We start from the raw sequence: 12,577 nt of genomic DNA on the forward strand, positions 1-12,577 counted from the left end.
TACATTGATTTCTGAATATCTCACTCCCGTCTCTACTTGTGTTGAGTGGCAACACAAACCACAAGAGAAGGCAGCGCTGTATTCCTGCTTACACTGGAAGAAGTTGCTCTGCAGGCCGTTTGAAGCGTCGAACTTGTCACAAGGGAAACCGAGCAGAACTGTGAAGCAGAGGGACAGTAACAAAAGGCTATTCTGGTGTGAGGAGAAATTGGAGTCATTCTAGCTCCACAAGCAGATGTTGCTACTGGATTGACATGTGGAGCCTGCTCCTGCTGGCGACAGGTAAAGTTTACCATTGGGACAGACGCAGAGCTCATAGATAGTCTGGCGAGAAGCTGAAGAGCTGGGAGAGGAGGAGGAGGAAGAGGAGGAGGAGGAGGAGGAGGAAAAGGAACCCACTGGTAGATTTCCCAGACGGATTGTGTCTGCGTTTAAAAATATCTACAAGACGAGAGAAAAAAAAACACAGAGTAAGTAAATTTCTTTCAGCATTGTGACATATTTTAAAGACATGTTTCGAGGCACTCATGAGTTTTTTAGAAATATATAAAAAAAAATGAAATATTTTATTAGAAGTATTAGAAAGATTATTAGAAATATCAGAAATATATTAAAAATATTTTTAGAAATAAAAAAGCTGTCAACATTTCTTGTTTTTCAACTCTGTGCAGATATACACCATTAATACTCATTACTACAGTATATGCAAATACTTCACCCAACATGTTTATTCAGATACAAGCAGTGTCACACAAAAACATTTTGACAATATTCTTGAACAGGTTGAATTTTCACTGGTACATTTTATGATTAAAATTTATTCATTCATGGCAGTAGCATATCCTCGCTCTGGAATAATTTGTATTTTAATAAGTGTGAAGTGATATTAAAGCACATTCCCCAGTGTGTTCCTGTAAGCAGCTGGAAATATGTGCTGAACTGTGCTAAATTGTAGGGGCTTAACAATAGCTACATCCAGAGAATAATTAAATAAGGGTACAAAGTCAGGCGCATAAAATAAATAGCTTATTTGACCTAAATTAAGAGGAGAAAAGATTTCAGGTTAAAGTCTTATTAAGAAGGTCATCAAGCTATTCCCATTTCTTTCTGAACATTAAATATGATTTTAAAAATTGGGTTTTTTTTAATATCATAGAATTATAGAATCACAGAATGGTTTGGGTTGGAAGGGACCTTGAAGATCATGTAGTTCCAACCCCCCTACCATGGGCAGGGACACCTCCCACCAGCCCAGGTTGCTCAAAGCCCCATCCAGCCTGGCCTTGAACACCTCCAGGGATGGGGCAGCCACAGCTTCTCTGGGCAACCTGTGCCAGAGTCTCACCACCCTCACAGGGAAAAATTTCTTCCTGATATCTAATCTAAATCTACCTTCTTCCAGTTTGAAGCCATTACCCCTTGTCCTATTGCTATATGCCCTCGTAAAAAGTCCCTCTCCAGCTTCTTTGTAGGCCCCATTCAGATACTGGAAAGCTGCTATAAGGTCTCCCTGGAGCCTTCTCTTCTCCAGGCTGGACAACCCCAACTCTCTCAGCCTGTCTTCATAGCAGAGGTGCTCCAGCCCTCTGATAATCTTCATGGCCCTCCTCTGGACCTGCTCCAACAGGCGGGTCCAAATGTCATTCCTGTGTTGAGGTCTCCAGAGCTGGATGCAATATTCCAGGTGGGGTCTTACCAGAGAGGCGTAGAGGGGTGGAATCACCTCCCTCGCCCTGCTGGCCACGCTGCTTTTGATGCAGCCCAGAATACTGTTGGCTTTCTGGGCTGCGATTGCACATTGTCGGCTCACGTCCAGCTTTTCATCAATCAACACCCTCGAGTCCTTCTCCTCAGGGCTGCTGTCAATCCATTCTCCACCCAGTCTGTATTTGTGTATGGGATTGCCATATGCAGGACCTTGCACTTGGTCTTGTTGAACTTCATGAGGTTTGCATAGGTCCACTTCTCAAGCCTGTAGGCCTACATCACAAGCCTCTCAAGCCATATGCTTCCACTGGAAATAACATAATCAGTATGAGACTGTAAATACCAGTAATGTTTATGAACCTGAATCGCGTTCTGCAATTTTTACACTTAGGTTACTTTTTCAGTGTGTTGAATAAACGTCATGAAATTAGGTAACTAAAGCAGAAAAAAAAACATGTCTTCCACTGGCACAGACGAGTTTCCAGCTGCTTAGAGTTTATTTTTTATTTATGGAAGGAGTAAATGAGAGCCAAAGTAAGATCAGTCATTACCTCCAGTGCAGACTACGTACTTCAGGAAGACAGGTAACAAATCAAAACAGCTTTAAGCCCTGCAGATAACAGTACAAAGCTTAGGAAAAGGTGAATTCCTTAAATACTTGCTAGTGTTTTTTATAAGGTATTGAAAATCAACACAGACAACTCGACACCATTATATCCCAATGTTGGCAGTACGCGTAAAGAATCTGGGGAGGTACTGCCTGTATTGTTTTTTCTACAGGAGACAAGTATTATTTTATGATAAAATCAGCGGTGTATGGCAGAATAGCAGCGCAGATGTACTCCTAAGCCCCTGCTGGGGGGAAGTGAAGGAAAGCAGGCTGGGAAAAATTTGAGGAAAGAAGACTGGATAAAATCCAATACAAAGACTGATGCACAGCCATGTTATCGTTCACAGTAAAAGCACTGTAAATGCCTGGGATCATCAAAGGGAACACAGGCTGCAAGTAGCCCCAAACAATATAACCCCCCCTCATTGCGAGTTCTACAGCTTTCTGAGTAAGGTACGGTCATCACTGGGAATGTGAGAATCTCAGAGGCACAGGTGACAACTGCATGGCACGATGCTCGTTTGAATTCATATCCTGACTGATAGAGGAATTGATTACAAAACTAAAATGCAGCAAATAATTACCTTTTTTTCTGTAATTTATATACCAATGTAACGATGTATTTATACACACATACACACATTGTTGCTTTAAAAGTCCAGTGTCATAGACATGAAATAAACAGGAGTCAATACCCCCGCAGAAATAATTTAGATGGAAGAAATGTGGCTGGTGTTGGTAACAATTTAATAATGTTCTGCTAGAATTGCAACTGAAGAAGAAGATTACACACGTAAAAAAATTCAGCTCAGCTAGGAGTAAATGTGAAAGTAACTATAGAAAGCATAATAAGAAAACAAAATAACAGATGGGAGAGAAAAAGAACTTGATAGCAAACTAGAAGCTAGAAACTGGTAAAATGTAGGAAGGAAACAAAGGACATAATCATCAGTCAGTGGAGTGACAGGTAATAAAAAGTACTCTTTCACTTCTCACATCAAGAATAAAAGAAATGTTAACAAGTCCTCTATTAATGTAGCAATGGCCCAGTTATCAATAGTCTTGTGTAAAAATCCAGTAGCATTCAACAGTGTAAGCTCTATGTAAGTGTCAGTATATCTTTTATACTGAATAGTGCTCAGCATAGTTCTGTACTTGGAGAAAGATCAAGTATTGATGTCAGAACATGACTGTGATAAAATATTTTCAATTTCAACAGTAACTGAACAGGATATTAAACAGGAGCCAGTACTGTCATATACTTTTAATCAGCAGCTCTTGATAACTTTCAACAAATAGGTCTCAAAAAAAAATCTGAGCGGCCTTTTTCGGCTTTTAATACTGATTTTCAGTAAGCCCTGATATACTTGGAATGTCAAAGAAGATAAGAAAAAAACTATTTCTATGCATTTGTTTAAAAAAAAAATGGAAGCAGGAGATATTAGAATATTATATATGTGATAATAAAAGGCACTTCAGTGTAGAAGACATACATGTAAGAAAACCCAACAACAATACCAGATTAGCTATTTGTACTTTTGACAGAGTGTGTGACTAGCCATTTTAACAGTTTAATTGCAGTGGTGATGGGGAGGGATCATGGGAAATCTGTAAATCAAAATTAAATGGGTTCTAAAGGACATGAATTAACTCAGAAAAAGTCAGAGGGCATATGTGTCAGAGATCAGGCTAGATTAAAATCTCTTGAACTTTATTATCTTTTTTTTTTCTTGGAGCTCAATATTTTTGTGTTTGTTTACATCAGGACAGCTACGCTTCTGCAGCCCCTCATTGCAGATGTTCTGTAGTGTACTGCTCTAAGCCTTTAATCCAACAGACCTCACTCCACTGTGCATTACAATACAATGTAGCTAAGTTATTTTGCTCATTAAATTAAATTACCTCTCCAAGCATAGCTGTGCATGCTTTTCCACTGGTGCTTACAAATTTCACACTGTGTTGTAGATCAGTCCAGCTTTTTCTGGTGTCGTGATCTCAAGCGGTAGCTATCAGGTCCTGTTCCAGTGTGCATCCCAGAACATCTAGTGAGCAACGTGGATATTGGGGCACTAAGTCTGAGAAAAACTGATGTGGCTTCTTGTGAGGGTGTATCTGCTGGGGTGCATCTAACAAGCTGTACGCCTTTGCAGAAAGATGGGAAGGCTATGCAGTTTAAACAGCCTCCTATAGCTAATCCCTGGGGATGCCCGACATGGAGAGGATTAATAAAGACGGCTTAAAGCCGGCATTAAAATCTACTCTGTACGTATGCTGTCAAGGTTATAAATAAAAGACTAAATTTAAAGATAGATTGCTGTCTATTAGTTAAGCAGGGGTCCAAATGTGTCATCGTAATAGCCCAATCGCAAGGAATTTCAGAGGAACATAGTCTATGTTTGAGGACATATCTGCTCCTATCTTCGGCTAAAAAATGAAATTCATGGCTGAAAAGTCCTCCAACATCAGTAAAACTTAAACTACTTACCATTTTACACCTGCTGTTATGAGGAGTTTAAAGAGAAAGGAAGAAGTGGCAAGACAAAAAACTGAAGAGTATTATATTCTCTGGGACCACTGTTGCTAGATGACAGTAGTTAATGGAAGTGCCTGTGTACACGGTCTTTCTCTAATCTTTTGTGCTGTGAAAGGTGCGAGATAAGCCATTTAATCCTTCATATGCATCAAGGCCACGCAAGTCAGTCATGCTCTTTCTGAGAGTCTCATACCTCAGCAGACAAATAGGCAAGGATAAACCCAAAACTTTTATCTATTCTTGAAACGTTGTAGGAGACTGCCTGAGAGATTACAAGATGGAAAAGGCTGCCGCTGCTCAGAGAAATGCTGTTTCACATCAGAGACCATCGAACAGCATCATTGCCTCCAAATACTTAAGGTTTAGAAATCCTAGATCACTGCTTTGTCTTGTGCATCTTAGTGCTGGAAAAAAATATATTAGCCCTATAGTATTTAAAAGTAGTCCTGGTTTCTGACTAATTAAAATAGCAAACTGAATCAGCCTGTAGGGTGGGTGATAGGAATGGAAAAATTGTACTTTTTTACATACATTTTCTGCTAATGGAGATCTGCGAGTCATCTGCTCATCAGACTCTGCTGTTAATCTGAACAGTGAGAGGGAAAAGGAGAAGGTGGCAAGTGAGGAAATATAGATTACCTGCAAACCAAAGAACTAAATTGAAGGAGAGAACTTTTAGTGAGCAAGATATAGGCATGAGGTAAAAAATCAAATATTCCTACAAACCGTTTCACACAGAGATATGAACCTGTCATGTATAAAAAGTTCTGCACTGGGTGCTTGACTAAGTCCTCTCAAGAGACAAAATGATAAGCTAAGTTGATAAAGCCAAATGAAAGAGTTAGCATTTATAAATATTGAAGAATTTTCTGTATTCATGTACAGTTTGATTAGACAGGTAATTCTACAGAGCTGCAAAGGCACATTTCAGGGCTAGTGTAGGTAAGAAATGGCAGGAAACTGGAGGAAATGTGGAAGAAAAGAAGGAAAGCTGAAAGGCTGGCATTCATCAACCAGTTTGAGGAGACAGTGTAATGACATCTTACTAAATAAAACTTTTGGGTTCCCTTAGGCTCTTCAGAATTAATCTGATTTATAACAATGCAAGATTTTTCCTAGTCTTTTTGCTCTTCTTCATATGCTCTCAGAAGCATACATACAAATAGGATCATATAAATGGGTCATGACTCGACTATATTATTTTCATATGCTGGTATGAAGATGAACTATAGAATAAATTGCAGTACTTTAGTTCACGTAGGCCATTTGTTCTAACACTTATCTTTGGTTATGACATTTATTTTAAAACCTTTCACCTACACTAACTTTCAATAAACCTTAAAGATAGTTCTGAAAAAAAAAACAAAACCAGAAAATTAAAATATTAATTTGATAGCATATATACTATAAAATCTAAACATATGCTGGCACAATATCTGGAACTCTACCTATCATAATGATAATGAGTACTGAGGAACAGCTAAACAGTGAAATGAATGTGGCGACTGGTCTGAAACTGAATATACTAAATATTCAGAGAAGATCGAAACATCTAGTACAACCCGCGTGTTGAAAAAACATTCTCTACAGGAGTAGCATCAATTGACCACAAAACAAATGAGGGGTTTAGGCCAAAGCGTGGTCTGGTGAGGTGAATGTTCTCTTTCTAAAGATTATACCGGATACACCTGGACAGGGCCACCCTGGGAAGTTTCTTCTTTTGTTAACATTGGTCCCATTCCCACCTCCATGTTATGCCTGGAACTAGTGACAACTGAAAGTGATTTGAAAACTAACACGCACACACACACACATATATATATATGTTGAACATAACATTGTACATTAGTGAAGTGTACAGTTCCTGCCTGAATGGAAAAATTTATGTTTTGACTCTTCAATACTGAATTGGTGTTTATGAGAGCCAAGTTTCATTTTAAGTACACATTTTGTAAATTCATGTTAAATAAAGACAAGCAAACTTCTGAGTTATAACCCCAGTGTAATTTACACAGGTGGCTACTAAAGCAAAAACCTTCTGGTTTATTTATTCCTTCTATTAAGGAAATCATTTTCAGAGATGATCAAATGGGGTTGCTCTGAATGTTGACCAGTAGAAGTTTACAAGCTCCAGTGTTTATAAAGTGCCAATGGTTGTCTTGTACACAAGAATTCCCAGAACCAAATTCTACATAATATTAGATGTCTTTGCAAATTCATTCAATCAGGGGACAGATGTGACTTCTTTGTGATTTATGTACCCAGCCCAGAAAGGGAAATATATTTGGAATATTTGTGCTTAGTCTTCCAAGTACAAAAACTTATTCATTAATTACCATTCAGATCAGAACTAGATTAAAACATGATATGAATGGAAAAATGTTTTATTTATATAATAAATTATTCATCGTCACTTCTTTTTTGCTTTCTAATAAAATGGCTTATGGTGTTGGTCTTCAAAATTTGCCCATGAATAAACAGTTTGAAGATAAGTGTTGTCAGTTAAAACACTTAGCTTTTGTAGTTTGGGAACACTGTGTTTTGGTTGTAGGCTTCTACATAAAAGTGTTTTTTGTTGTAAATTAACATACACATTAAAACCATTTCAAGCTGAAAATGAAAGTTGTTTAAAAATAACATGGCATTTTAATAATTTTAAATATCTGTCAAAACATCTTAACAGAATTTTGGAAACTAATAACTAAAAAAATACATAAATATTTCCCTTCATTTCCACTAATGTCTTTTCTCCCAGACAACAGTGACAAGTCAACTGGTTAATACCCTGAAAAAGGGCTTTGAAAACAAAATGCAGCACGCAATTGTTAGTCAATTTTTGGTGAATAAAAGTAGATCTTAGAGCTCGACAGCCTGCCATTGCTTATTTTTTATTGAACTCACTTCATTAATTTTTTTTTTTTTTTGCAAACATTTAATCTCAGACAAACATAACTTGGCTGAATTGAACTAATCTAGGAAATGTTGTTGCCTTTGATTAGCGATTCCTCTGTAGTCATGGCAAGCAGCTTGTAGAACAGGGTAATTCCATTACAGTGTATGGAGATAATTTTTAAAAATCCTCTTTTTTTCTGTTTCAGAACATAAAAACCACCCACAAGTCCCCCCACCTCACCCCCAAACCCAATGCTTTAAAATGGTACTGTTGGTTGGGCTTATGAGTGAGGATTACTCCAGTTTTATCAGGTGTTACTCTCTGCATTAAATACTCCTCTTTGACTTAGAGAGACAACTGGATAGTATTCTATATCAAATGTTAGTGCTATATATACTTGTTAGTCTCTACAAAATAATGTTGGGTGCATGCTTCATAAACTGTGTTGTGCTAAAATGGTAAACATAAACTTGGCCTCGTCTGCTACACTGATTTTGAGTAAACTTGGTTGAAGCATATTGCTCATTTTTAATGTGACAGCTATAAGCCTCACCAAGGGATCAGCCTCATTATGCCAGAAACAACCAAATATAGTCCACAAATGACGCTAGGAAGGAGTGTAATTTGACAAGGAGGTACAAGGGCATAAAGAAGTAAATAGGAAAAAGGTCACAGAGCGGGTGACTAATATGAATGTTTTTAAAAACGAGAAGCCTCTGTGCGCCTTTCTCCTCTTACTTACTTGGTCTTTGATAGTCAGTGGGATGCAATGAAAGTGCAGAGCCCAGCTTACGTAGAAGCTGCTTGCAAAAATACATAGCAGCTGCAAAAGCCTCATAAAAGCTGAGGCTAGTTATCAGCCTTCTCCTTCAAAGATGATACATCTCCTTCAAAGGATGATGTATTGCCAAAACCATTAAAATTTGTTAGACCAATGAGTGGACAACATCAAATAATCCTTTAAGCTTGTTATCATTATATGATAATGTGTTTCAGGTTCAATTCTAACATATTTTTACGCCTAGAAAAATCTAGCATCTACAGAATTCAAAATTGATCTGTACTTTTGCATTGTGTTTATATGTGAAAGAAGCAGTAGTCAACTAGCACTCATTGTGCTGAATTTCCAGACGAGAAATGCTCTTTTTCTTCTTATGTGAACCAATAGCTTCAGCTAGAGCCTGGAGCTTCACGTTTCATTTTCCTGGTAAATGATTGCTGCTTTAAACCATTGGTTATGGTTTATTTATAGAATAATACATAGTTCACAATTAAATGCCAAGCTATAATTGAATCAAAGGATTCTGCTGATGCCTCCGCTCACAAGGGTGCAACTCAAGAGCTTTATAAAGGGCAGTAGAATCTGCGTCTAAATTACAGCCCCCAGTATTCAGTCTGGGATCACGCACTATAATGCGTAATAGGGCTAAAAGGATTATTATAATACTGCAGTAAATAAAAAGAAAATGTATCAAACAGCAGAATTCAGAATGCTTGCAAAGTCTTTCAGTTTCTGACGTGGGAGGCTAGAGATTATACTGCATGAGAAATAAGGCTGGAGGAAAAGTATTTCATAAAAAAAATTGTGTTTTTAAAAAAATATTCTGAACTTATTCTTAAATAAAGGGAAAATGTATGTTTCATAGATTAATCCACAGTAAATTCATAGTGTTCTGCTACATGGCCATGACTGGTTCATTCCAGATGTCACATAGCTATTTTCTGGCATAACAGAGCAATAATTATGCTATAGAAGGAAAATGTTTATTCACATATCTTTGATGATTTCTTGAATAAGCTTACAAACATTAAAAACTTAAATTTAGTTATCCAGTGTGAGAATAATACAAAAACCTTGTATTTTATCTAGTACAAAAAAGTCTTATCGCAAAAATGGTTCACAGGTCCAATTCACAAATACAACATTCTTTTATTTAAGAAAGAAACCTGACCGATAAAGCATACATTTTAATGCTAAAATGAAGACTATTTTTGACGTAGGTACTTTGGGTTTTTTTAGAATGAGTTTTCTTAAAAATGAGTAATAATAAACCCTTTACAGTTTATTCCATACTGTCTGTTAATCTGTGGTGTACCTGTTGGGCTGTAAGCAAGGACACCAATCAATATTTTGTTATGTAGACATTTTCTCCATCAGATGCTTACCCTGGTTCCTTACACCAGGCTGTAATCAGTCCAGCAATTCCCTAATGGCCCTAATGTGGTAAATTTGCACAACTGTTGATGCTGTGGAAGCTCATCGTATGCTTTCCAAAGTGTTTCTCCATTTTCCTCTGACCTGCTCCAGTGTAAGACATAAAATAACAGACTATAAAGGCATTGGTCAGACCTCAGGATGGAATTTCTGTGTGTGTTTAGGGTACAGTTCTTTACAGATCTTACTGGAATTGCAAGTATTCAAGACATAATTAGACATGTTGAACTTTGTTGGATGTATGTTTTTGTATGTACCAACGGCTCCTTGGGAAAGGGTAGGGAAAGGTTGGTATCCTGTTTTCTGATAACTATCAATATAACATCTACATGGGAAATCACATATGTGCAAAATCTTACTTACTATGTCAAAAAATAAAATTATTTTTAATACCAAGTTCAGCAGAGTCTGCTTTACACTGCCGTTTTTTTTCCTACAAAGCATTTAATATCGAATTGAATTCCAGTTCTGAATAATACATTATATAGTCATTATAACTTTTTTTGGGTTCCCACGCTCAAAGTCCAACAGAGGTCATACGACATTATTTCCCAAACCAACTTTTCAATAAGTTGTAGTAAATGCTTAAGAAAAAATAGAAATCATGAAATAAACACAAAGTGTTGATATAGGCAAAAATTCCTGATGAATCCATAGATTAAATATTTGTACAAAGCACCACAGAGGTGCATGATACTGAACCAAGACATTATAGCTACAATCATTGCTTCAGGGATCATGGGGGATCGAGGAAAGGTAACACTCTTGCTGTGGTTTTGGGTTTTTTTTTTCTTTTTTCATTTTCACTGGAGTATAACATTTTCCCTCTGGCAATATCATGAAGGGAAGGAACAAAGGAGTACATTCTAGGTGAAAAAATTATGTTAGTAAACGTAGGAAACATACTAAATTGGTCCAGGAACAGATTTACGGAGGGGAAGCAGGAAGGGTTACAGGAAGCTGTAGTCTCTGCAACAAACATACTCTCAGAAAGCAGAAAGGTGAGGGAGGACAATATTTACTATTAAAAGAGGATTATATTGTCCTTACTGCTATCTCGGCAGCTTTAGGAAATAGTAACAAAGCTTTCATACTTAGAGCAGTGGTAAGTAGAGCTGGCTTTTGGAGAAAATCAGAACTAAGATGGGACATGTGGTATACAAGTATTTGAGGCTCTGAACCAGGAAAATATTGTGCTTTAATTATGCAGGACAGATAATTGCATCAATAGAACAAATGTTATCGAAGTAGGTCTTTGATGCAGTATATGGGCCAAAAATATTCCTGTCTGCATTGTAGTGCAAAGAGCATGCATTGCAGGGGATTATCTGTCGCAGATGTGAATGCTGGTGTTGTTTGTTGGTGATTATTTGGATAGTTTGTAAAGTATCTGGGAACATTTGGTGGAAAATACAAAAAACCTGAAACGTGCCATTCCTAATTGTATATTTACATTAAGCAACCTTTTTTCCAAAAATGTTGTAATCTGGCAAGTCCACTGAGAAGAATTTGAAAATCTATCCATTTGTCCAAAGTGCCTAATAGGAACCCCTGCACAAGGTTGGGTTTTTGTTTTTTTTTTTAATGTTACATCATTTTAAGGATTGAAGATGAAAGGACTCTCATACCAGTAATCTTTCATGCGCTTCTGCAATAAATGGATTGCCAACCACACCAGTGACCCAATTTAAAATTATTTTCATGAGTTCACACAGGTTTACACATGAAGAATCTATACCAAAATCTTTTTACACGTTGATCACTGAAACAAGACACTGATGAAATGGTACGTTGAACATACCATTGAAGCACTCTGTCTCTCTTACAGAGATAGTAACAGTTCAAGGAAATAAATCAGATGTAGAGAAAATTTGTTAAACCCCTTCATCATGGTTTAATGAGGCATTAATCCAAATTAATCCACATTTCTCTCTCTTAGTTTGTCAGATTCATCTAAAGTAATTTTTTACCACTATCACTTAGCTGTCTCTGTCCCAGGAATATGCTAAAGGACTGGGTAGCTTTTTCCTTGACTCCTAGATTAAAAAAAATCCTTATCTGTATTCATTTAACTAACATTTTTTCAGTGTGAATGAAACTTAGTGATTCAAATATTTGCAAAAAGCAGAGACGTACTAATAATTGTGCGGGCTAAACCAAAATGACTTTAACGTAGGCAACTGCAGAACACTTCTTGTGATGTTTACCTTGCTGCTGAATAAACTATCCTCAGATTATTTGCATTACGCTAGGCAGAGCTGTAGAACATTTCCCTGCTGGCTGAACTTACCTCCCCTTCTGTGGACTGTAAGTGCAGTTCTTTCCTACAGGTAGCCTTTAAATCTCCTGCAGCTGCATTGACTTGCACTCCCCTGGGTGCTTCCATCACCAAAGATCTGGTAGGAGATTCAAGTCTGAAAGACAAAAACAACCACTGAGGAAAAATCCACTGAATTAAACCACCAAAAAACCACCCAGCCCCAAAACCCACAATGCATGTAGATACAAATGTATTTTGAAAGGTAAAGAAGTAAAAATTAGTAATATGTGTGATTCTCTCACTATTCTCTACAGCCCAGAGGAAAAAAAAAATAAAAGTGTGCGTGTGTAAATCTATTT

The 12,577-nt window shown here is 37.2% G+C and overlaps 1 protein-coding gene across 1 annotated transcript in view; it reads right to left on the reverse strand.

Moving 5' to 3' along the window:
- Positions 1 to 219: 219 nt before the first annotated feature.
- Positions 220 to 12,577, reverse strand: part of SGCZ (sarcoglycan, zeta) — a 227,451-nt gene continuing 215,093 nt past the window's right edge. Inside the window, exons 6-7 of the mRNA XM_009884990.1 lie at positions 12,249 to 12,372; positions 220 to 441 (exon numbers count right to left, since the gene is read on the reverse strand). Coding sequence (XP_009883292.1) covers positions 220 to 441; positions 12,249 to 12,372 — 346 coding nt within the window. The remainder of the gene's footprint in view (positions 442 to 12,248; positions 12,373 to 12,577) is intronic.

The sequence above is a fragment of the Charadrius vociferus genome, unplaced genomic scaffold, assembly GCF_000708025.1.
Source record: "Charadrius vociferus isolate BGI_N301 unplaced genomic scaffold, ASM70802v2 scaffold134, whole genome shotgun sequence".
In the NCBI taxonomy this organism is placed as follows: Eukaryota; Metazoa; Chordata; class Aves; order Charadriiformes; family Charadriidae; genus Charadrius; species Charadrius vociferus.